Source organism: Callorhinchus milii, unplaced genomic scaffold, assembly GCF_018977255.1.
Source record: "Callorhinchus milii isolate IMCB2004 unplaced genomic scaffold, IMCB_Cmil_1.0 Scaffold17, whole genome shotgun sequence".
In the NCBI taxonomy this organism is placed as follows: Eukaryota; Metazoa; Chordata; class Chondrichthyes; order Chimaeriformes; family Callorhinchidae; genus Callorhinchus; species Callorhinchus milii.
The window spans coordinates 14,633,168-14,660,382 of NW_024704758.1; the positions used below are offsets into that span (position 1 = coordinate 14,633,168).

General features: G+C 40.7%; 1 protein-coding gene across 1 annotated transcript in view; it reads left to right on the plus strand.

Annotated features, from left to right (window-relative positions):
* LOC103175106 (doublecortin domain-containing protein 1) overlaps positions 1 to 27,215 on the plus strand; it is an 83,179-nt gene that overhangs the window by 55,044 nt on the left and 920 nt on the right. The window contains exons 9-14 of the mRNA XM_042341586.1: positions 14,073 to 14,165; positions 16,353 to 16,523; positions 21,864 to 21,965; positions 22,904 to 23,070; positions 26,100 to 26,216; positions 26,904 to 27,015. Coding sequence (XP_042197520.1) covers positions 14,073 to 14,165; positions 16,353 to 16,523; positions 21,864 to 21,965; positions 22,904 to 23,070; positions 26,100 to 26,216; positions 26,904 to 27,015 — 762 coding nt within the window. The remainder of the gene's footprint in view (positions 1 to 14,072; positions 14,166 to 16,352; positions 16,524 to 21,863; positions 21,966 to 22,903; positions 23,071 to 26,099; positions 26,217 to 26,903; positions 27,016 to 27,215) is intronic.

Below are 27,215 nucleotides of genomic sequence, written 5' to 3' on the forward strand. Positions count from 1 at the left end.
GTCATAAAGTGAATGATCGATTTTATTTTTATATGTTTATGTGCCATATAAATGCAAATTCTCCTATTGCCTGAGGAATGTTTCATGCCAACTAAATCATTTCAAAATGGACATCATCTGGATTACATTAAGGTATTTTGAAAGAGAATTTCAGTGAAATCTATCAAAACCTTCAGCCCAGTTAAAGAAAACTGATTGCACAATTAAAAGTTCATTTCAGTCACTGACAGCATCCACACTGGAGAGAGACCCAAATTGAATTGTGACATTATTCTTAAATCTCTTGTTATAACTATCAAACAGCACTTTTTTTTAACCTCACAAATAATTTGACCTTGTCTCTAGCTAGTCCAGTACTATTTATTTATAATATCCCACTCATAATTTATAGTCATACAAGAGGTACTAATTGTATTAATCAAATTACTCTTTTTATTGATACTTCTCTAAATGAGTGAAATGAATGTCGATATATCCACATGTACTGCATAGGTGATGTGTAACATTTCCTTTGTATGTCAATTAATAAAGTAAAGATGGGTGTACATTCCTTCCGTCTCTAGGTTGCAAACACCCGGAAGTGAGGCAGGCAGAATTTAGCTCACATTTAGTTCAAAGGAAAATAACTCTTTCACCAGAATTTAAATTAACCCTCATATTATTTTGAATTGCTATCTACTGGGTTCAACATTTGCCTCTTTTCACACTCAGCACCTGGGAACGGTGACTTTCGTTAATTGAAACGCTCATTTTTTAGGAAGGCTACTTCAGTTCTCAAAGGGTTAAAATGTTAGGCTTTTCTTGTGTGTGATTAATACGTGGTTTTGATGTATAATTATATGACGTATATGCTGTGGTGCAGTCTTGAGAATTAGACAAAAAACTATTCAGCAACATGATGCCTCAAAGAAGCAGGTGCAAGAATGCATTATGCCTTTTTCTTGTTAAACATGCTGATAAGGTGCAAACATTTAGCAGCGAGATTTCACTTAATTCGCACACAGTCCAAGTCAGAACATCAAATTTTTTCAAAATGCTCTCTGCTTTAAGCAAGATAAACAACCTGAGGAAAATGCATCACTTGGCATCTTAAAACTGTGATTTTATGAACGCTAAACAATATTTACTTCCCTGGTAGATTTTTGTATGCCTGAATTAATCTTGTGGCAGTGAGAATTTCTTCACTGAGACCATTTGAATTGCTTCAGTCGCATAAAACATAACAAACAATCTATTGATATAACATAGATCCAGCTTTGTAATTTATTTTGACATTTAATCTATGTCTTTGTAGGTGCGCTGGTAATCTAACAATAACCGTAAGGTTCTCCAGAGGTGTGAGGTTAACTAATGTTACACTTTCACGTGTGACCTACCCTTAGTTTCTCTGTACACAGGGAGATTTGTGATGTATAAACCACTCTGCAATAGTCAGGCTGCTACACATTTACTGCAGATTTTCTTTCATGTGGTACAGTATGCACAGCATGGAGTCAATGGATGTTTGATGTAAAATACAGTGAAGGATGTGGGGGCAAGTATGTTTTGGGGCCAGTATTTTACCTTAGTAACTATGCCACTTATGTATATAAAAGTCCCAATCAACAAGGGACCCCTATAAGCTCCGAGATGCTACCCTGCATGACGGGCGCCATATAATAATAATAATCCTGGCATTTGATACAGCGCCATATCACATCTTCGAGACGTCTCAAAGCGCTTCACTGAATATTCTGTAAATTGACTGTAGTTTGTGGGCGAAATCATATCATATATGAATACAAATCGTTGTTGTTATATCTGGCTGTAATTCTTCCCTTATTATCTGTTAGTTTATGTAACATAGATGAGGCTTACAGAATGAATGTTTTTCCTGGATTCTGTTTACAAAAAGAGGGGTGATAAGACTGACAAAAGTTAACGGTTCAAGTGAGAAGTTCATCAGTCAAAGAGATCAATGGGTCGTGCAATGCGTCCTAAGAAATAGCACAGTGGTATTCGACATCAGAGATGAAATATGATGAGAAATTAATAAATCTAAGAAAATATAATTGGATTTGGATGGTGCAGTGAATTTGCACAATGTACCTTCACCTGTTGGACCTGTAGGAGTTTGATGTGGCGGCTATTGGTGGGATTATCTGAACAAAAAGAGAAAGAGAAAACACATCACGGGCAGTAGCTTTACCACTGAACTACCTGGGAGTTAGAGAGAGGCAGTGTCTGAGATGACTCGGGCCAGGGGAGGCTCTGATTGATGTGTGCTACCTGGTTGACAAGACCTTCAGAGCATGTTGTAGTGACGGCAGTGAATGCCACCAGCGCCCTCGACTTTTATGTCTCTGGAACCATTTCCAGGCACCCGCTGGAGACGTCTCATTTTGCTGTGTACTGTTGCATTAAAGGAGGTCACTGAGGCGGTGTATTGCCAGGCACCCTGGCACGTTCACCCCAGCAGGAGCCAGCAGGAGCCGCAACCGAAAAGGCTGCAACAGTTCTACCAAATTACTGGCTTCCCAAAGGTACAGGACATAATTGAGTTACTCATGTATCCATTTGTGCACCTACCACAAACCTAATGACATACCTGAATCAGAAGGGATACCACCATCCCATCAATGCACAAAGAATATGCAACCAACCATGGAAAATCTTGCACATCAGTGCACAGTTCCCGGGATTCTTTTATTCCGGGGAAATCAGCTGTCACACAGCTCTCTGAAAGAGAAGATGGACTGCTGGTGCCTGGGAGATGTGGCCCTTATGCAGTGCAACCATGGCCCATGACACCACTACACAATCCCCACATCCCAGCAGAGTATCGCTGCAACCAGGCACACACACATACACACACACACACGTACGCACAACCCTCTCTCCTCAACGAGGAGACACTTGGCATATTAAAACAGGGCGTCTTTGGCTCAGACCATTCAGTGATGGCCGCTGACACAGTATGTCACAGATTAGGTGACCGAGTAATTGTTGTATAAATTGCGTCCTGCACATTATAGCCGCGGCCAGTGGAGCAATGACAAGCCACGGAGGATGAGGGAGAGAACAGGGCACAGCAGCACTAGAAGCAACTCAGCCACTGCAAGCAGGCAATCAAATGATAAGAGACTTATTACCTAGTTCTGCAACTGAGCACTATTGTCATAGAACGACTGTGTTGGACCTCTCTGTGGACCTCTTTGCTACATACTGCACAGCTTAGCATTGCATTTCCACGGCTGATCCTCTTTTTTTTAGGCGTGATTAAAAATGCAAGCTCTCTCAAACTAAAAAGTCGTCTTTTAATTTGCTCGGTGGTAGTGGTGCTTGTTTTTAATGAGGTCAGCCTGTGCGCTTGCCCATTTGCATTTTGGAAATATCTCCTTGGTATATTCCACTAAGTTTTCCTTGCTGTGTGCAGATAAAATAATTAACAGTGCAAAAGCATGTGTAGCTAAGTGGAGGTGTGCTCCGTCGCCTTGGCACAACTGGATTCTTGTCACTGAATCTTGTCATTATATCATAAGATCATTTCAGATCTGAAGTCAACTGATTTGCAAGGATTATTATTATTATTATTTTGGCAATATAGTCCAGCGTTGTGTTTGCCTTGGTTTCTTGCTCTCTATGGCAAATATTTATCCTGTCAGTTCGGTTTCCGGCACAGCCCGTTTACAACGTCTTCATTCCCTGAAACGCATTCCCTGTCCTGTGTGGTCTTCCGGTCTTAAGGTCTTTTAAAAAAGAAAACCTACAGATGTTGGAAATCAGAAGTTAAAAACAGAAACGCTGGGAATCTTTGAGAGAGGGGATAAAAAAAGGGGAACTTCTCAGGCGTGATCCTTCATCAGAACTGATTTGATCAGAGCAGTATTAATGCTTTTCCCTTGATGATTTTCTTTACATTCGGCACTCTCTTCCAGACTGTCTGTCTGTCTGTCGCTTAACTGCCCTTCTTCCCGTCTTGTTTGTATGCTGGAGGGCAGCCCTTCCTTGGTGAAAATGTGCTGCTGTCACTCCATAACGGTGTCAAGAAGGCCTAGCAGGGCCCCGTCTGAAAATGTTCCTGTGCCGTAGTTGTTGGCGTGACATTTTCACCTGTACTTTCACACTCCACAGCTGGATTAACAGAGGCTTTTTGCATTTACAAGCCTGAATTGGCACCATTAGTGCAAAATCCATCATCGAAGGTGCCTCATCATCCTCGGCTGTGTTTTGTTAACGCTATGTAGACACGACTACATCAGCATAACTTCTGGAGAGTTTTGTTGAACAGGATTTTTACACAATGTTTGTAATAAACAGTGAGCAAGGTGGAAAAGTTGACTATTTCCCCGCATCTCTCTCTCTCTCTCTCTCTCTTGTCTTTCAAAGCACATCAAAAATTCATTTAATTAGGATTTGGAGGTGAAATTGCTTCTAAAGAATGTTCTCAGTGAAATCACATTACTGTGTTGTCAAAGACACTGTTCTTAGCAGAAAGATGAATCTCTATTGTTTTTCTATGTAACCTATGTGCAAATGAATATCTCTGTGCTTCTAGTCCTGGACACTGTAAAGAGGAATGGGAGAAATAGGAAGATCCCCAGAGAAAGATACTTAATTCAGAGCATTCTTGGGCGATGGTTTTCTTAATGGTGTGATGATAATAATAATGACCATAATTATAATCCTTGCATTTGATATAGCGCCTTATCACGTCGTTGAGACATCTCACAGTCCTTCACAGAATATACTGTAAAGTGAAGTGACTGTGTATTTGGTGGGTGAAACATGGGAACTGCCAACTGAATGAACCAGGCTGACACCAAAAGCTCTATTGAAAGCTTGTTACATTCCTGATGTGGTACAGAAACCTTTGTGTAAATCCCGCAAATTACATTTATCAACTCTTTCAAACTTTATGCAGCCGGCTGGGGTATAAATCCGAATTACTACCCTAGAGTCATAAATTATTTTTTTGCTGTTGATGTGAATTTAATATATTTTTTAAAAAATTGTAATGAAGCCCACTGTCATTAATTGGAATGGAGATATTTCTAATTTGTGCTTTTTCATCCCCCTGGTTATTATTCTGATCATTATCCAAACAAGATCTCTGGAATGTTCCAGTGATGATGATGATGTCAGTGCCAATGATTCCTGCCTCAGTGAACCATTGTGTCTATTGTACTCCAGGATAGTTTAGATAACTATCTAACCTTTTCATTTCACCAGTACATCAGTCGGCATGTACAATCTTTATGATGATGGGAGCGAGAGATCACGTGCAGTAACTCAAGCAGCAGATGTGTGCAGTCTCTGAATTGATAACCCTTTGAACTACTGTGTATCAACAGAGATGGATTTGGGCGCATCTTATCTAGCATTTCTGCCAGTATAAAACTGATTTACTTGTATTTGTTTACCTTGTATTTGTTTACCAAGTGCTCCAGGACGCTACTCTGCATGAAGGGCGCTATTATAAATACAAGTTGTTGTAGTTATTCTTGTGTACTCTGATAGTTAAGTAACTGATAGTTAAGGAACCACACCTTTCGGCAAACTTGACAGTTTCAAATTAATCTAGCAATTTATGCTTTTAAATCCCCACATTGATTCCTGATTTGGAGCAAGGCTCTCTGTGTGGAGCAATCACTGCGAGCAATATTTACGATTCTCCACTTGTGCCTCAGATTATTTTATGAATCTTACCACACGCCATGTTAAATGTACCCTCTTCTGATACTAATGAGCAAAACAGACGAAGGAACGAGCGAGAACATGAGTGCCTGCCCAATGGCTCTCATTTTCTTCCACTTTCCTGCGATGGATATAATCTGTGTCTCTTTAATATTGCACTTGTATTAACATTGGGAGTTGTTTAAACCATGTGCAAACACACATGGAACAAGGGAATTACAGGTACCCTGAGTTATACAATTAACACCCAATGGAAATAATTATATTATCACCTCCAGTTTACAGCACTGGGGAAGCGAATAGATGGTTAATTCAGCAGCTTCACTAAAACTGGGCTGAGGTGATGCAGAGCAAACCTGGTTAATGCAGAATTGCGTATCGTTTGCAAAGATATTTTATGCTTGGGTCAGGAGTTCCTGAAGGGCAGCTTTTTTTAAAAGATGACCAATTTATGATATTGGTACCTCAGCCCATTTAACCATTCAAGCTGGAACAGGAATGTAAATACCGCTTTATTACACAAAACAGCACATCTTATAACAGTTATTAGCATACGAAAGATGACTGGCGCTGAACCAACTTAGTAAGCCAGTGAAAACATGAACAACCAATGCTTGAATTGGCAGAGGACTTTTAAATGCTTTGGTTAAGAATTGTATATTATAGTAGTGATTTTTGGTACAATGTAATTTTGCTTTGTCAGAGGTGCCATCCTTTGGAAAAGGCTTTAAACCGAGGTCTCATTTGTCTGTTCAGGTGGACGTTAAAGATCCCATTCGAAAAAAGAAGGGAGTTTCACCCAGTGTCCTGCCAATAATCCCCCAGATGAAATTAATTGCTTTGATAGTAACTGAAGCATTCTTTCCTGGTTTTATTTTACGCAGACCAAATGTGCACAGCAAAAGCCCAACAGTATAATAATAATTTGGTCACTCAATCCACGACTGCTTGTGGGACACTGCTGTGTGCAGTTGGCTGGCGTGGTTCGCCCACAAAATATACAGTCACTACAATTTACAGTATAATCTGTGAAGAGCTTTGAGACGTCTTGAGGATGTGATAAGGTACTATATGAAATGCAGTGATTATTATTATAACAGTATGTAGGGAGTCAGGAATTCAAATTTAACAAGAACTGCACTACAGTAAAAGAGACTGTTAAGGGGGAATTATGAATTATGTTGATTGATGGATTATGCCAACGCGGACCTTTCCTGTAGAAATTCCCGAGTGGAATTCTATCCGCGATTCTCTTCGTACAGATGTATCCCCGCAACTTGTGACTTTTCCAGCGTGATGTTCGCCGACTCCGCGAATGAAATAATTTTACGTTTCATTTTTTTAAAAAAATCAAAAAAAACGAAATCATTTTTGTTTGGAGACACGACCTCGGGTTCACGTCACACGCAGCAGAGAGGGAAAGTGAATCGCAGCTGTAGAAATATAAAAGAAAAACGGGAGAATGTCTTACGTCCAGGTGACATTGTTTCGGAACGTGAATGTGTTTCATGCTGATGAAAGGCTGGAAACTGACCGAATACACCCGGCAACGCATTCCTTCTTACATATTAGCCCTTTCAAGTTGCCAGAAATGGTTGATTAATTCCAATAGGTTTTCAGAGGTTTGATACGAATCGCCTGGAATACAGTAATACAAATCCAAGCACCTCTGACATGTGCCCAAGGACAAAACACTTGTTTGCCCACTCTATTGAGGCTCTCTCTCCCTCTCTCTCTCTCTCTCTTCCTTGTGTTGTATGGATTCTTATGAAATAAAGCACAAGCAGACAGCAGGGGGATTACACTTCAGTGCAGTCTGTATTCTGCTGGAGAGAAATAAAGTTGTTTAGTGAACACCTGCCATGGTGTCAATAGAGAGGCTGTGAACTGAAATCACACCAAGCATGAGAGGCTGATGAAGGGGTGCAGGTTTTCCTGCTGCTCGCATTCACGATTTAAAGGGAGAACTGCTATTATAAACCAGAGTTCATCGAAATATGCACTGGCAGACTGAAATTACACCTGGTGTTCGTTCTGCTGGAGTCTGGCTTTGTCCCTGACCATTAGTAATTGGTTTTATTCTTCCTCGTGTGCTCTGTGACTTGTTTCTTTTTTATACTTCAAGCTGCTTTGATGCTATATTTCGCCGGTTTGATTTTAAAATTCCCATCCAGAGAGAATCTTTAATGTACAGCCAGCTTTTTGATTTGGTGTGTGTGTGTGTGTTGTGTGGGTGTGTGTGTGTGTGTGTGAGAGAGAGAGAGAGAGTGAGAGAGTTCAGGCAGGTGAACTAACCGAGAAAGTTTCTGGAGGATTCAGATAAAGAAAAGGGGGAAAGGAAAAGGTGACAAGCTTGTCATCTGTAAACAACAGCGACTACTTGGAATGAGGAAATGTTTCACGGATCTGAACATCTCTGAGACTCGCTATAGGGTTCACAAACTCCTGCTACCACCCCCATGGTTTTTTTTTTACAGTGCACTGACCAACAACTGAAACACATGGAAGAAAGATAATTGTATTTAGAAATACTTAATTGTATTCAGTACAAGTGTTCACTGTGTTTAGACATCCAGAGGAAGGGTACGCACGTGTGCGCGCGCGCCTGTGTGTGTATGTGTGTGTGTGCGTGTATGTGTGCGCGTGCGTGTGTGTGTGTGTGTGTGTGCATGCCATCATTTTCATGGCAGATAATGATCCATCGCCATGTTCGGTGTGACATCTTTCGTAACGTGGATGGATGGATGGAATGAGGAGGAAGTTACTGGCGTCAGACATTGTTACACTTGACTCATACGCAACAGAAAATAAAAATTAATTGTAAGAAAAAAAACACACGGGGGAGTAACAGGACTTTGTGAACACCCTATACAATAATTTGGCCACTTAAACCACAACGCTTTGTGGGACATTGCGGCTGCCGCGTTTCGCCCACAAAATATACAGTCATTTTACTTTACAGTGTATTCTTTGAAGCGCTTTGAGAAGTCTTGAAGACGTGATAAGGCACTGTATCAAATGCAAGGATTATTAGATATCCTGGAGCCACTATCGCATGCTTAAAAGAAAGGGATAGAAGCTAAATTAATGCCTTACAAAGTCGCCAACTAAAGATGTGCAAATAGGAGCGGTATATGATCCGAAGTGAAATTACCTGGGGCAAGAGGCTCTTGTCTGTTCACAGAATGCATTCGAGCAGGATTTAAATCTATTTATAAACAAGCATGGGATGGGGGGAGGGGGGTGGTGGTGTATGTGTGGTTTGATTCAGGAGCATAATGGAGAGCAATTCACCCTGGGTGAAGTGTGTTTGTTCACAATTTATTTTGAAGTAATGATCTGAAGCAGCAGCGTTTTTGATGGTATTATTATATATTGATGCCCGAGATGTGGTGCTCGCAATTGGCGACATGGCAAAACAGTGACCTAAATGCAAAGTTAAAGTGTAAGGATCGTTCCTAATGCGTCATCACACATACACACACACACACCCACACACACCCACACACAAATATATAGAAACCCAGGCACAGCATAAGGATCAAGGCCTTTGATGTCTTAGGCCACTGATTGTCCCCATCATTTGAAGAAAGGTTTTAGTCAAAAGAATCAATCCAGTGCTGTCTATCGATTGAAACACATCACAGCTGATTCTAATGAGTGGAGGAGAAAGTCTGGTTTCTATGGGGCCGGAATTACCTTTCGATTGCCAATGCCTGGGTGTTGGGACTCTCATTTGCTGCGCTACCTTTTCTGATCAATACTGAATCAGCCAGTGTATAGTAATTAGCTTTTAGAGAGGCACTCAACAAAGATCTGTGGTGCCTCTGATAGACTTCACCAGAAAAGGTCAGGCAAAATCAGCAGTGAACTAGAAGGTGATGGGTAAAGAAAAAGACCCCTTGCCTGAGAAGTACTTAGCTCTTTTTTAATTACTGTAATTTTCAACAAAAGTAGGAGAGTGAGATGATGAAGTACAGCACTTTCCTCCCCGCTGTTTCTGATGAGGCTTGATAGTCCTCAAAATTACGCATTGACTCTCGTTGATTTCTCCCAGTGTTTAGTGCTAATAACCTGTAGGGTCTTTTTTCTCTTTACCTCTCAGTCCTAGTGTCACTGCAGTAATTACACTGTGTGAAATCTGCACTGCAATCACAGCTGCCAACTCTGAGCTCCGCAAGCTAGGTCAGACCGTGTGTAGTGCACATAAAACCAGCAGCTCAGCTCAGAAGGGATAAAACAGACCAAAAATGAACTGGGTTCATTCCAAAGTATTATTGCTGTGAACTAACTATAATTTGAAGCGAAGCAGGGTTTAATTCTGTTTATAAACCAACACTTTCATATTTTTTTCACAAATACTGCCCTACTAACTAAATATATGGTCAATTCACTTTACGGTGTGCCCTGTGAAGCGGTTTGAGACGTCTCGAAGACATGATAAGGAACTGTATCAATGCAAGAATTATTATTATTATTATTGACTAAAGTGGACAAATGGGTTTTAATTTAGATGACAAAACTATTTTTTTCCAAGGTTTCTTTCACAATGACTTTGTGCTTCACCGCCTCCCCCCCCCCCCCCCATCCCATTGCATTGCAGGACAAATCTGTGTCATAAATGTGGGACGGCCTGAACTACCTATTCATTCTCAATGCCATTTAATTTTTGGGGAGGTGTGAAACTTCACATTCGACTGCTGTGTGGGAATAAAGTGAGTGTGGGATGGATACAATTCAAACTTTTTTGGTAATAGAAGTTAAAAAGTGAGCAGAAAGCACAAGTTTTAACGGGGAGAGCAAATGGACTCCCCAAGCAATGGCAAGATGCAATTTAACCTATTTAGCACTCCCAGTAATAATAATAATAATCCTTGCATTTGATACAGTGCCTTATCACGTCTTCTGGACGTCTGAAAGCCCTTTACAGAATAGACTGTAAAGTGAGTATATTTTGTGGACGAAACGCGGCAGCCAATTGCGCACAGCAGCGTCCCACAAACAGTCGTGGATTGAGTGACTAAAATATATTTTTAAATTTTTTATTCTTTGAAGGGATTATTATCCCGGAAAAGCGATCATCCACTCGACTAACAACCAGGTTCCTACTTACTGACAGGTAAACAGAGGCGTGTGGCATAAGGTTTCACCCAGCCTAGGAATCGAACCCAGATCCTCTCACTTGCAAGGCGAGCACTCTCACCACTGAGCTACAAGACTCCACAGTACCATTGCAGGACCAGGAGGAAATAGTAATGGTACCAATTGTGGCACTTCCCCCTCCCTTCCTTCCTGCAAGTATTTCTTCAGTCAACCTATCACACCCCTCTGGCTGAAACAGTAGGCGTGGTAGCAGGAAGCAGAACAGATCTTACCTCCCCACACGCGCACACAAAAAGAGAAAAGGAATAATTATTCAAATCATTTCAATTAAATTCAGTTCATTAACGATGTAATAATAATCCTTGCATTTGATGTAGGGCCTTATCACGCTTCCGAGACGTCTCAACGCGCTTCACAGAATATACTGTAAAGTGAAATGCGGCAGCCAATTGCGCACAGCAGTGTCCCACAAACAGCCGTGGATTGAGTGACCAAATTATTATTATTATTTTTTTTAGAACTTAGTAAATTGCCTTTATCGCAAAACGATTTGTGGAGCGAGTGTACAGGTCTGTAAGATTGACCGTTGATCATCTCGGTGATGGAAATCGAGTAAAATATAAAGCTTTTTTGATATTGATATTAAAGCGCTTTTATATAACGCCCCTCTGTGCGTGAGGGGCGTTATATAAAAGCATGATGTTGTTGTTATTACAAGCCATCCGAGCCAAACCTCAGCCACTTAGAAACCGCTCTTATAATGTCGAGTTTCCTCTGGATCAATAGCAAGTGCTTTTTTTAAATTAAGTTCTAAGTTCCTTTGCAACGTGCAGGTAGATACATCAGCAAACCCTGAGATGAAAGGCAGAGGGTCTTGTCTGTTTAAGCATCACTGAAAATCACAACACAGAAAATCTGTGGTGATAAGCAAGCCTGCACGTTTCTCCAGTAGAGCCCACACTGTATACACAGAGAGGAGGGAGAGAGTCAGGGGTGGGGGCTAGGGGCTGGGCTGCCAACACTCTTAACAGTGTCATTGTCCATTTACATTTTAAAAGGTAATGAATTCAGTCAGTTAGTATTGAGAACATACTGTGGAACTCCCTCCTATTGCCCTTTCCTATTTTCCCCATTGTGTCCTCTGTAAAAAAAAAAAGTTTTTTTTAAACAAAAACTAGTTAGTGCTGTGTGGTGTGTGTACGAACCACTGTTATTCCAACAGGCAGCCCATAGTATGGTCACAAAAAGGAATCGTTTGAACTTACAAACCGGTCTTGGAGTGTTCTCTCTCTGGCTATTTTTTTTTGAATGCTACGCATTGGTCTGAAACTCAAAAGGCATCGGATCTCTCTGTTAAAAGGCTCCTCGCCAAGCCATGCTAGATTGTAAGTAGGTGGTAGTGACGCACCTAAAATCACTGGTTAACTTTTAAAGCGAAATAGGTTCAACGTAAATAAAGAAAGCTTCAAGTCGCTGGATGGTGGCATAGTTTTTTTTTAGGTGGTTGGGGGGGACTCTAATCAACCACTTCTCTTTCCCATACATAAACGCCAGCCAGCACCCGATAGAAACAAAAGGACCGATCCCAATGTCTGAATACAGTGACATTCATTCTAAGAGGAGTGGGGGCAGCTTTTTGTAAGCACACTGCTTCAGACCAACAATGGCACACAATGGGTTATTGACTTGTTTATATATGGGGCTCTTTTCAGTAACTAACTCTGACTCCCACAGTCTGGGCAAATGATTGATTTCGCTGGTGAAAGAGAAAAGGGCCCTACGCGCTTAACTCTATAGTGTAAACTGTTTCTTCCCCATTTGTACACCCTGAATAGAGCCTTATTAAAATGCACTTTCCAAAAATACCTGCAGCTGGCCATTATGAGCGAGTTCTGTATATATAAATAAGTAATTTGTCCCATTCTTTTGTATGGTAACAGGGCATTGGGAATCTCATGTCGGCAGATATGAATGCTGGTATAATCAGCCTTGCAAGTTAGACTGCGGCGGGTAATGTAAATCTACACATGATATGAAGTTATTTTTTTTCCTTCCCCCAACAACAATTACGTCTGTATTACAAAACAGAAAGAAATTGAATGTTCTCTGCCAAAACAGAGCAGTGCATCTTGAGGCAAATCTACTGAATTTGATGCTCAGAGTAAATGAATGAGTTCAAGCCATCTAAACTGTATCAGATCACCGTCCACTGAGCACAATGTACTATTATGGTTTGCTGTAGCATAAAGGCAGTTTGGCTTCTAACTGAATAAAATTGACTCTGGGTAATTTTCACAGCTGCACAGGCTTACATATTAATAAAAGATGCCCCATTATAGGAACATAAAGTTCACGGTAATAATCCAGCGTGCGAGAGAGAGAGTGAGTGAGTGTGCGTGTGTGATTTTTTTTTTGCTTTAGCCGAAAGCAAAGTTATTTTGCTATGGATTGGGACAATCAAGGAAGTGAGCAAGCTAATTTAAGGGAACTGTTCACATAATCCACATTTCTCATTAGTGTATGATATTAATGTTTCTTGGAATCTACAGGCACGGCTTTGAAGACAGAGACAGAGAGAGAGAGAGAGGGTGGGGATGATTTGATGCCTACAAAATTTCACAGTTGTAGCTTTGCTAACGTCTACCTAGCAATATCTAGTATGAAGATCTAATAAAGATAGTTTTTTTTAAAAAAAATTTAAGATGTGATTTTTGCATGTGTCTGCGTTGCTGTAATTTTTTGGGGGGGCCGGGGGGTTGTAAGTTAAAAAAAATAAAATGAACCTATTGGTTGTCACAGAAACCCTCAAGAAGCAGAACAACTGTTCAACAATTAAACTATTCATGTAGACTGGGCTCCGTACATATAATCGCTTGTGATCTTATTCAGATCAACCTCCATTGATTTTTATCTGAACGTAATTGCTATGAAAAGCAATACTTATTGAAAAGGTACTTTGGAAGTTTTAAAAATAAATGCTCATTGATGATTTTTCCCTCTTCAACCTGATGAGATGAAGCATTATATATATATATATTTATATTTATTATATACAGAGGGTGACCAAAAAGTCGTGATACCTTTTGATAATATTATCTCAAGAAAACAAAAATATCATAATTTCTTTAAGACTTATTAGACATTGTAATGGCATCATGACGTTTTGATCACCCTCTGTATATATATATTATATATATGTATATAAAATCAGAATAAAGGGTATGTATAACCTGCAGAGGAATTACCATGCATTCACCGCACATTTTTCAAACTTGTTTTGCTTTCTCTTTTAGGTGGATTATTCCTTCCATGGTCATCCTGAGAGAGTTACGTACAAAGACATAATGTCCATGACAACAAAAGAGCTGTATAAAAGGAAGGAAGCTGTAAGCGCATTTGTTTCTTATTTTACTTTAAATAGAGAGAGAGAGAGAGAGATAGAGAGAGGACCTCATTCTGAAAACAAAATGTTTGTTGTGAGGATAGTGTGCAACTGTTTGAAAGAGATTTTTTTTNCGAACCGCAGTTTTATCTGGTTCCCCTATTTGCAAGCTTTAGAAGGGAGATCGTAAAAAGTTATTGAGCTAGTTTTGTCTCTAATGAGGATAGTTGCTGGCGGTTAGAGGAAGGTGCTCTGACTGAGGTTAGGGTTTTCATTTGACTGGCCAGCATGTTTCCGCCTGGCTGCCTTTACACACAAACAGATTGAAATATGAACAGGCCTAGTTATGTGGGGTCACGAAAGGGCAAGTTTTGTCTTCTTTTACTCTATTCAGATCGCTTTTAGGTTTTAGGGGAGGGAAAGGAAAGGGGAAAAAAAAGCTTTGGGTAGAAAGAGAATTCTTCTTGATATTGTATTTTACGGCAGCATGTACCTAAAACTGGCAGCTGGCCTTATGGATGGAAATAACTTATTAAAACCACCAGGTGCAATACCCAACAATTATTTCAAGCAAATGTAAAATTTGACAGTTAATATTATGCTTTTATACTGGCGATTGATTATCGTGATCCTGTTCTTTCTTAAAATATATCTCAAATACTCGATTTAGTGGAATTTTTTGTCTTATTCCACGTTCCAGGCATTCTTTAAGAGACAAGGAATTTTTTTGTTTTCTTGTTGGGTTTTGCAAGCGATGTATTGAGCCCAGTGTAAAATAAACTGCACAGCACATGATGTTGAAACAGTTTGCATATATATTACACAATTTGTTTTACAAAATTCAGTATGAAATCCTTTAAATGATGCACTGTATATGAAACGATTAAAAAAATGTTGAAATAATGTCAAAAGGAAACGTAGACCATTGATTTCGGCAATGCTTGTTGCCATTTCTGGGACAAATTCACGGCCTGATACGTCACAAGCTAAAGCTAAAGTAGGAGAGTTTATATATTATATTTCATTTTATTATACATGGAACAATTTGTTTCCTTGGGACATCCTCCAGAGGTGAAAGGCGCTATACAAATGTCATTTGTTGTTGTTGTTGTTGTTGTGCCATTTTGACATAAAGCAGTATATAAATGTTATTTCTTTTCGTTTCTGATAGCTTTTAAATCCAGTGCAAATAAGTCAATAGAAACCAAAACACAAAAGCACGAAGGAGTGTGTTCCTCAGCGATGTACGTGTCAGCCTGGCTCAGTTGGTAGCACTGTCGCTGCTGAGTCTGAAGGTTGTGGGGACTTTGAACTCATATAGTCTTGTGTAGGCTGGGCTGCCATTCCAATGCGGTGCTGGGGGAAGCGCTGTATTGTTAGATGAGACGTTAACCCAAGGTCCCTTCCGCCTGTTCAGGTTGATGTTAAAGATCCCCTAGCAATATTCAAAAAGTAAAGCAAGTTTCCCCTGGTGTCTTGGCCAACAATAAAACTGGTCATCCTCTCCATGGCTGTTTGTTGGACATACATTGCCGTTGTTGTCTGTAAAGCTCTTTGAGACGTGCTCCCGACGTGAAAGATGCTATATCAAATTCTTAACAATAATCGTCCTAGTCTAAAACCGCAATTCCCTACTTTAAAATAAACCCGTTTATATTCAGCTTCATAGCACGCAAGCTTTTGGGCTATTCCTCACTTCAAAAGTATTTTATGTGGAATACTCTTTTATACAATCAAAATTCCACATAGAAACCGCTTGTCCTAGGCTAGGTTTTGCACAAGTCCCCTTGCCCCCTCCCAAACCCCTCCCCCCCAAAATTAAGTACTTCCATCGTTTCTTTCTACTATTTGAGTTATTTCACTAAAATCCAGTTGGACAACTCATTTTGCAGTGAAATATGAAGACTTAGATTGTTTTTGTGACTGATACAGACTCTTATCACTGAGCGATGCAAAGTCAAAAAGGAGTCAATGCAAGGACGACCGTTATGCAATGTACCCTCTAACACATATCGAACCCTTGAGAGGTATGTTTCGGTCAAAAAAGATTGTCCACAGATGAGCCTTGACACTCAGATTCTGGTTGTATCAAACTTTTGTGACAGAAATAGCATTTTTTTTAAAAAGTGTAATAGGTGTGACTTCAATAATTATCCCTGGTTAACAGCTTCTTGTAATTTAACCCCGTTAGGTGGAGAACTTGATTGATGACTTGCGAACTGCTATCACCAAGTACAAGGGTCAGCTCTCCAAACTTGCCCCACAATTACAGACTGAAGAGGAGCAGAGAACGAGCTTTGTTTGCCAGCACATTAAAGAGCTTAAAGCAAACAACACTCTTGCACAGGGCCTGCAGCTAAAAGTGAGTGTCACTTATCTGGTTGTCATGTCTCACTATATATATATTGAAAAGTAACGCTGGTGTTTCTCTTTTATGCCCCGCTAGAGAGATATCTGTCAGTAGCCATTTAATCCATGTTCTGATTGCCTTCACTGTGCACTGTGAGCCCATAAACCTCAGCTGGGTTCACGACTAATGGGGTCGAAAATAACTAACTTGTTTCACAAAAATCATAGGATCGATCAAGAGTGGCCCGTGAAAACCGTCACATTAAAATCTGTTCATCCCTTTATCGCAATTATCTGAATAACTCAAAGCACTAGTACACTACGCTGTGCTAATGGAAGCTCTCTTTGTATTTTATATGAATTGAATATGAATCATTAGCATTCTGGCAAATGTATATTTGTGCAGCAATCCAGACACCCCGGTGTAGCAACTTGCTAAGACTTTTGGAGTCAATCCTGGGGGCATGAACCATCATCTGGAGAAGCCTAGGACTCCAATGTGGAGAGTGAGAAACATCTCCTGGAGTCCTGTAGCTCAGTGGTTAGAACACTCGCCTCACAAGCGAGAGGACCCGGGTTCGATTCCTGGACAGGGCAAGATGTTGGGCAAATTTCCTTACTCCACACACACGCCTCTGTTTACCAAGCAGTAAATAGGAAACCAGTTGTTAGTCGATTGGCGGATTGCTTTTCCGGGGGTAATAATCCCTTAAAAAAAGGGAGAAACAAAAAAAGTAATAATTTGGTCACTCAATCCACGACTGTGTGGGACGCTGCTGTGTACAATTGGCTGCCGTGTTTCGCCCACAAAATATACAGTCAATTCACTTTACTATTCTATTAGTCTATTCTATGAAGCGCTTTGAGATGTCTCGAAGATGTGATAAGGCGCTAAAGGAAATGCAAAGATTATTATTACTATTTTTATTATTAAAAAGAGATAAGAAAGTAAGAAATCCTTTGAAAAGAAAGGAATTTGGTTCAATACAAATGGCTGTTTCAGACCCATTGCTTGGTTTGAAGTTGCTCTATTCAGAAGAAATCCCAGGTTAAAAGATCGACTGATTTTTGTGCTGGTGATATTGGTAGAGTTTGAAAATCTAGTTTCCTATTCAGGATAAACCCATAAAACTAAGGGGTTTGTAGTTTTTCTCTATCTTTTTACCCCACATTTGCTGGCACCCATCACTCACATGACTGCTGATGTGTAGGTGCATATGTACACATGACATAGCTACAGCAAGCCTCATGCATTGTGCACATGTCAGTCAGAGCAGCTCTCTAAGCCTCACGAAAGATGACAAGTCTGTTCGTATGATGAGAGTGAGTTGACTTTTAATGAAATTAGTCTGAACTGGAGACGAAACACGGAGCTATGAGGATAAGGTCCTGAGTTATCGTGGAAGAACACGTTTAACCCGTGAGAGGTTCCAGCAGTAGAACTTCCATTAACAATGCAAATACTACAATTTATATGCAAATAATACGAAAAAAAAATAATTTGGTCGCTCAATCCATGACCGTTTGTGGGGACGCTGCTGTGCGCAATTGGCTGCCACGTTTCGCCCACAACATATACAGTCAATTCACTTTACAGCATATTCTGTGAAGCGCTTTGAGACGTCTCGAAAATGTGAGAAGGCGCTGTATCAAATGCAAGGATTATTATTATTATTATATGGTGCCTTCACACAAGGCAGAGTCTTGGAGCATATAGGATTCCCTTGTTGATTGGGACATATATATATACACACTTATATACCTGGAATAGTTACTAAGGCAAAATACTGGCCACAAAACATACTTGCCCCCACATCCTTGACTGTATTTCACACCCTAAAATAATTAGTTTCCCTGCCTGCGCTACGCATACTATGCATTTTTGTAGAATCAGGTTATTCCTTTCACAATGGCTTTTTTTTAATAGACTGTAGGGTGTCTCCAAGTCCCATTTAGATATGATTTGAGTGACAAATTGCAGGAACGAAGACCAAAATCATGTTACGATTCATTCTGAATTTTAACATGATTGTGATGAGCAGGCTGTCAATTAATATACTGCTGTGTTTGCAGATGTCTGTTTATTTGCTAACTAATCTGTTGCTTCTCTAGTTAGAGCTATGCGTTGTTTATCATCCATTGCAACAGGGTACCGCTAGCTATTGTGTGGCCTCATTAGTGCTTACAAGGAAGAGCAAGTCAAGGCTTAAGTCAACAGTTTTTCCATGTGGTACATTATGAATCAATAAACAATTTCCTTTCAGCTAAGAAGTGCCAACTTTTCAGATAGTCGAGTGTTTTCCAGATAAACTCTGGTGGGCGGGTGGGCGGTGGGGGAAGGAAAGTTTGTTGTTGGTTGGTGCTTCCAAAGCAGATAGATTAAAAAAACACACACAAACAGTGATTAGTGACCGGCGCAGGGCTAAGGTGATGTTTCCCTTGTCTCTCTACATGCTTTCGGAGGGAAATATCACGTTGCTAATCTGATGCAGACAGTTCGGGCCTTGAATTTGTTTCAAATGTCAGCTCCCCCAGCGTGCGTGCTGAAACCAGGCAGGTCCCTTTCCTGTGTGTGACAACCCGAAGCTGCCCTGGGAATTGCCAGCTGAGCGGCCAGCAGGAAGGCAGGCCAAACCGAGCAGCAACACTCACCCAGTGGACAGACACATGGTTTAGATGTAAACCCGCTGCTCAACCTAAAAGACATGGACACATGCACAGGAGTGTGTGTGTGCACCGTACCACTTTATTTGTTTTTGCTCCTCAATTAGTAGCTTGTCATGGGGTGTTTGATTCACTTGTCTTCCTGCTTCACATATGGTGACAGCCTTTGGATGTCTTCAAGGTTTAAAAAAAGATTTCTTCCTTGTGGCTGTTTGGATTTTACAGGGCGATCACAGAATATACTAACTACAGCGCACTTCTTTTTTCTAAATGGCTATTTGTCGATGAACGCAGCACGTCCTGTGCTGCATATCATTTTAATTTTTTTAAAAATTGCCATTTTGCACTCGCACATCGAGAAATTGTTTGACCAGTTTTTAATCTATCAGTGGCTTTGGAGAGTAATAATAAGTGTCAAATTACAAATGGTACAGAAATCCCGAATGAACCAAAGGCTGGAGGGGTGGGTTGGAGGTGCAGGTAGTATAATGTCAGATACTGAATTAGTTTCAAACAGATGATCTCCTTCGCCTCGCCAACCCCAATATGTTGTTGGTTGCTTCTGAAGAATCGATATATTTTAGTGTCGGTTTTACCTGTTTGTTGCTGTAGCCTGAACTTAACACAAATTGTCTACAAAAAAACACATACAAACATCGTTAGCATCAGTTGTTTTAAGTGGTACCACACCCGAGCAACAACCAAAAAGTCAGAAAGTCGGCATCATGACATTTTCAGAAATTGCAAATAAACTTGTAATAATTGCCAGCAGCGAAGAGACAGCAGGAGTATTTTTTTTCCAATTGCGTAGGAAATATAATTGAAACTTTTTCCTCTTGTTGGCATGTGGACAATTGCTTAATTGTGTTTGGGCATAAATTACACACAGGCAGCGGTTTGCTCTCTAATTGGGACATGCAATGGGACTCTAATGCTTTGCAGTTTATTGTCATTTGCGTTCTTATTGGCAGTGCGGAGGCATTAATGCTTTTCATGTTCTTCTGGTCTCTCTCACTGAGATAAAAGCAGAAATACTCTTGGGTTCCCAAAATTGAGAACTAAGCTCTGGCCTTACCCTGGGAAAACCAGACTCGAGTTTCCTCCAAATCCTGGAATTGGAATTGACATCAGATTCAAAATGATCAATGAGCCCAGATTGAAGTGGCTCCGAATCCTCAGCCCAGGACTATCCCATGGATCACAAGCAACTGCATGGATCAGACAAGCCTAGGGAAGCATATATCAGACAAGTCCCCTTGAGAACGTTTTCTAATCAGTTTTCTTTCCTCGCGAGTGGCTGTGCTTCACAGCGCTGTAATATTCTAGCCGTCAAGCACGCCAACAACATCAGTGCAGTAGTGTTTAAAAAGAATTCCTTTGGATATTTCATTAAAGGGAAGCCAGTAGTCAGTCTTCTATTAAGAGCTTTCCAGTGAATCCGAAAAGTGTACCCGAAAGAGTAAAACCAATTTTTTTCCCCCTCACTTTCTGCTGTGTGAAAGCAGTAGAGGCTTTGTTGAGCATCATCACTGTGTCGGTGAGCAGGATAGAATTTGGTTTTGAGAATAATTCATGTAAAAGTTGAAATGTTACAGTCAGGAGCACACCTCTATAATGGCTAGCCAATTTTGATGGTCGGGTGAAGTACACAGCGATGATTCCCAGTGCGTGCTAGAGTTGCAGACCTTGGAGTCCTGTAGCTCAGCGGTTAGCGCACTGGCCTCGCAAGCGAGAGGCCTGGGTTCGATTCCCGGGCAGGGTGAAACCTTGGGCAAGTTTTCTTGCTCCACACACCTCTGTTTACCTAGCAGTAAGTAAGAACGCGGTTGTTAGTCAATTGGCGGATGGCTTTTCCGGGGGTGATAATCCCTCGAAAAATAATAATAATAACATAAATTTGGTCACTCAATCCATGGCTGTTTGTGGGACAGTGCGGTGTGCAAATGGCTGCTGCATTTTGAAGAAATTAAAGGAAATGTTTTTTTTTCTGGGGGTCAGGATCCTTCTATAAGGCGACTCTGTACTACTCAGCAGCAGAAATAGAAAAGTGCTGAGTTTCCTCTTGGGTATCTGTGGTATGACAGCAAGTCCAAACAAATAATGTCACAAGTGATGTCACCTTGTTCCCAGCCTTGGGGAAACAGGCTTCAAGAGTTGATCAGTAACATATCACCTTCATTAACTCAAGGGATGCAATTGCATAAGAGTAAAAGGAAACACTGGGTCTTAGAGAGCAGTGCTGAACTGAATTCAGAACTCACAGTGACATGAATTAGACAAGGGTGGTTGGTTTATTTGTAAATACTATAACTGGATACGGTTCTGAAACTTCACTGGATGCAAATACACTGCCTATTTACAATATCTTTCCAGTGGTATAACATGGGATGGTTGTGATTCTCTCACACTCTGATGGTGGCTCTGTGTTTATTATAACGCAGTTAATGTTGGCAGGATTCTCAAATTAGCATTCAGCCACAGAAACTGATCGATAAGAGGGTAAGTGAGGCAGTGATAAGCCATGTATTGAGTAACATTAGACTGGGCAACATCATGTCGTACCATTCGTGCAGTGTTGTTTCTTGCTAAGTCAACCATTGTTCTTAGATTGCCTTTTCCCTGCTTAAGAAACAGTTGGGTTTTTGTACCTGTGTACGCGGTAACCCCAACTATTTTGGTTGACTGTTAGGTGTATCAGAATGGCGAGGACACAGGGGAGGTGCGTTTCTACACCAACAAGAAGCACATTAAGAGAGGCTGTGGCAATGACGTTACGCTCATGATGAAAAACGTAAGTGTGTTTTATTATTTTAGATAAAAATTAAGCTGGAGATTTCAGGTTGGGGCGAGTGACATCCACCATGTCTCTTCTTAATCGCTGCGATGTAGCCATCAGTTAGGAGGCCCAGAAGAGCAATCGTTGATTGCTGATCAATCACTACGGTAAATAATTCAGGAGCAACATCGCTGTAATCTGACTCTCTTTTACACCGTCTTATATCACTTCGCAGAGTATTCTGTGAAGCGCTTTGAGACGTCTCAACGACGTGATAAGGCGCTACATCAAATGCAAGGATTATTATTATTATTATCTCCGATTAAATTAGAATCAATCTGATCTTGTGTTCAAGAACACAACCCGAGCTTTTGAGAGGAGCTCAATCTGAGTTTATCGGCAGCATTGCAGTTTTGGGGGTGGGTGGGGAGGTTTATAATAATAATAACAATCCTCGCATTTGATACCGTGCCTTATCACGTCGTTGAGACGTCTCAAAGCGCTTCACAGAATACACCGTAAAGTGTCTGCTTTGCGGGTGAATTCACTCGGGGTTACATCACCAGCGCGGCGTTTTCTGCCTGCTGTGGTGAGCGGAGGGGGAAACGAGGGAGATCGCGAACCCGGTCTTAAAAGAAGACTACCAAAGAGAAGTGCCGGCCGGTGATAACTATAGCGTCCGATTCCCCCCAGTCCGCAGCTCGTGTTGAAGCCGAGGTCAGCCAACGGTAATACCACTGCACCCCCTGCTGGTAACAAGGCTGCGTTCACTTTGGCTGCCCTTCAGAAACGAGACAAACAATTCAATCATTTCACACTCCCCGACCACTCTTTTGCATTTAATTAATACGTGTTAAGGGTTACGATTGAACCAGGCGAGAAGGCCCCCGACACACTTTTTTCTGAAGTCGTTCTCTCGTCTTTTTTTTTTAAAAACACACTTTTTCTTGCAGTTGCTTCAGATGATTTACCAAAGGCTGATGTGCTCTCCGCATTTCAAATGTTCAGCTCTCATCCGTATCCCTTCTCGGCTTTTTGATAAAAACGGACAGGAAATCAAGAATCCACTCTCTCTAGAAAATGAGCAGAAGGTCTGGGTGTCTTATAAAGAGGACTTCAGGTAAGAAAATTCATTAGTTTTTTCTCTGATCTCAAGTGACCTTTTTTTGTCCGGTGCCAGAATAGTAGAAAGAGGATGGGATGACCCCCAGGTAATAACTGCTTTTATTACATTCCTGGGATTTTTTTTTGAGGTTGTGTCGTGAGACGTACCAGGGAGGCATGACATCTCTGTCTCTTTAGCTTTATCTGTAATGCCTTGTCATAGTTCCTGATGTCTGCCTGTCAGCACTCCGAGAGGGATTTTTCATGTCTGAATAGTCACCCTAATGATGGCAGATGGAAACACCACAGGGGGTACATCCCATCATCCTGTCGTTGTCGTAGGTTGCCCTGACCCGTTCCGCAGCTTCGTGTTTTGTCCATTTTTAAGGCAAAATGGACAGTAATTGAAAAGTATCTTAAGTGAATTTTATCAAACCCCTGACAACACCATCTCCATTGTTTGCATTGTTACCAATAATGTCTTAACCTTTTATGCAACAGTGGCAGTAAATGGAATGGCAAATATAGGACTTGCATTTTCATTGCTGTATGTTGTAGCAAAGTAATCTACTCACCCAAGTGCACTCGTATAACAGATGCCCCCCCCCCCCCCCCCCCACCCATCCGTTACCATATTCATTTGAGTATTCGCTTAAAAGCAAATGACCACAGATCAACATTAAGAGGGACTAATATTAAAGCTGGAGTTTGATTTTATTTTTGCATAATCCTTGCATTTCATGTAGAGCAGTGTCACATCTTCGAGACGCCTCAAAGCGCTTCAGAGAATATACTGTAAAGTGAATTAACTGTATGTTTCTTTGTGGCAGCCAAATACACACAGCAGTGTCCCACCAGCAGTCTGGATTGAGTGACCAAATTTTTTTTTGAAGGGATATAAAATAAAAAGATATTTGAAAGAAATAAGGATTGGAAGCTTCGTACTGTGTAATCGTTGAAGTTTGTTTTATAGGCTCTATCGGCTTTAATGACTCGTTGCATCTTTTTACAAAAATGCAACCGTTCGACTTGTTAATGCTCAGAAAAATAACTCCAATCAGAAACACTGGGGAAATTATTATGAGGAGTTAATGAAAAGATGGGCCATTTTTAACTAATAATCTTTACATTTGATATAACACCTTTCAGTTCAGGAAGAAGTCTCAAAGTGCATCGCAAATCATGCTGTAAAGTGTAGTAACTGTGTATTTGTTGGCAAATGTGATTTCAGTGATTGGAGTATGACATACTGTAACATAATCCATTGTCCATTAGATCCACAGTTTTATTCACATGGACCATAGGACTAATTAATACCAGGACTAAACTCCTGTATTATGTTTCCAGCAGCAACACACTGATAGCTCAGTGGGTAAGTGCACCTAATGGTACAGCACTCAACCCTACATACAGGAAAACTCCATATTTGATCACTGGTCTACCGAGAAATAAACAATTTTACAGAAAGTGTGGGCAGAGAGCACTGCAATTGGCCTCACCATTACCAGATGCGAGAGAAGAAAATATTAGAAATTAGTGATTAAATATTTACTGAAGACATTTGCATGAAGACAATGGCTTATTAACACTGAACAAGTGTAAACTCATAGAACTGTTCCACACACCAGCCTCAGACACTGTGTGAATGAACAGTCTGTGGTCTGTGGCAATGTAGTGTGTCCGTCCTGTGAAAATGAAGGGTCCTGTGGTCAGGGTGTTTGCACCTGTGAAAGATTAGTGTTGTGGTCAGAGCGCAGGGTTGTGTAGTTTCACAGGAGGATAAGCTTTCTCCTGCCCAAATTGGATATCAAAATATTACAACACCCATATAGCCACAGTACCATTAGAGAGTCCTGTAGCTCAGTGGTTAGAGAGGACCTGGGTTTGATTCCCGGGCAGGGCGAAACCTTGGGCAAGTTTCCTTACTCCGCACACACGCCTCAGTTTACTCAGCAGTAGGTAGGAACTCGGTTGTTAGTCAATTGGCAATTGGCGCATCGTTTTTCCGGGGGTAATAATCCCTTCAAAAAAGAATGATAATAACGTTTTAGTCACTCAATCCACAACATTCAGCTGCCACTTTTCGCCCACAAAATATACAGTCACTTTACAGTATATTCTGTGAAGCGCTTTGAGACGCCTCAAAGGCGTGATAAGGCACTGTATCAAATGCAAGGATTATATTATTGTTATTATTAGAAGTTACTCCACTGTTTTGAATTAATTGTATCTCTCCTATGTGACATTTCCTTAAAACATTTATTGAAAAACATTAGGTTTTGTTATTTTTCTATAGCCTTTAGATGTTTATTACGATGACAATTTCAATTTTTCACCAAAGCAATCGGACAAATGAATACAAAGAAGCAACTGGTGCAGATGTAAAATTTGTGAAGCGTGCTGAACATTTAAAGAATATTTCTCGAGTAATGGTTTGTTGTGTACATGTTAGGATAGGAAGGAATTGGATTGGAATCCAAACTAATTTGTCAGGAGAAGAATGGCATTGTGTTTAATTTTGCAAATTAGAGTATGGTTTAATTTAAAGGCAATAATAGTTTTTTTACTTTTTCACTTATATGTTCTTTTTGTTCCAATTATCAAAGCACGTCAACTGTACTATGCAAAATACAACTGGGGGGGAGTGTAAAATAACCCAGGAAAAGGCAGATAGACAACAAAAATCATTCCCCGGGCAAAGTACTGTAGCAATGTGAAATGTTGAGGCGTCACCAGAATTCTTTTAAGTAATTATTTCAATTATTTTGTCATCTCGTGAATTTTTTCTTACTTTCATTGTTTCAGAGTGCTTAATTATATAGATTGTTTTAGCTGCATAGATAATTGGAAATGAAAGCTTTGGAAGATCACAGCTGAATTGTTTCATGAGATGGGAGTCCCACATGTACATCAGAGTTAATCTGTGAGGATATTTTGGTGTCTATTTTGGTGCCTTGCTGATGTTTTTTTCCTTCCTTTTAAATATTAAAAAAAATGTAAATGACGGTGGCAGGATTGATTTGTTGCTGTCTATTTGTTCCATAGGAGTATCAGCAAGCCATATCTCACTGTGACTTTTGAGAGGGCGATCAGGGTTGAAGAACTGGATAAAATGGTGGTCTACAGAACCCATCTGGACAATCTCCATCCTGGATTGGAAAAGTATGACCCAGTTAGTGTTCCACGCACTCTCAATGCATTCATACATGACATCGCCAGATTGAAATACTGTTCATTAGATGATCTCTCACTGGTGGTGGCAAGTCCTGGCAGAAGCAACACCTGTGAGAGCTGCTGGAGCTTATGATGGTCTTTGGCATGAGTTCTGGACGATCTAGAAAGGGTTTTGCACAACTTCCATGTGTGTGCGAGACCCTTAGCTCATGAATGGATGGTCTCTTCAAGAGCACATAAGGGCACCTGGATTTTATTGGGCAACAAAATAATTTAGGCCTAACAAGCCAGTCTGTTTTTCACTGTTGACCTCACTGCCTTCCTACTTCTCAAATATCCCTTAGGCTCTTCCTTCTCCAGTCAGTATATACAGACCATTGCAATGGACTTCGCAACACTGGAGAACTAGCCGGGGGGGAATGGGGAAAGGGGGCCAAGCAATGGGGAGATAGAGCCAGGAGATGGTGAGAGGATGCTGGTTGTTAGTTGATATACATAAGGTGGCTGCAAAGCTTGAAAAGGCCTGGCTGCAGTCAGGGAAGGTGAAGCTCCCCTCTCACACAGTGTTATAGGTGATTTTCAGGCATATGTAAGATTGCTTTTATTTTCATTGCCTGAACATGAACCTTCACTAGACTGTCATGTATAAATTCAACAGCTTAACCTTTGTTTCAGCTCTGAGGCCTGGAAAGTGTGCACGGAATTCCCAGAAAGTTGCATCCAGGCTGAAATAAATCCAAGCCAACTGGAAGCCCTGGATTCTCTGAGTCATTTCCTCCATTGGACGGTGAGTCATGTCGGAGGGAACCAGTAGTCAATAGCCATTAAAGTTTAAAGTTGTAATATTTTCTACATGATGAGCTCCCTATAATTAATCACAGAAAAAGATGCATTAATGCTGTCAGTCTAGCTTTAGGTCTGACCCAGACAGTCGTTCAAAAGTTGGTAAAGGTGATGACACTGTACTGCCGTTCGGGACAGAGTGTT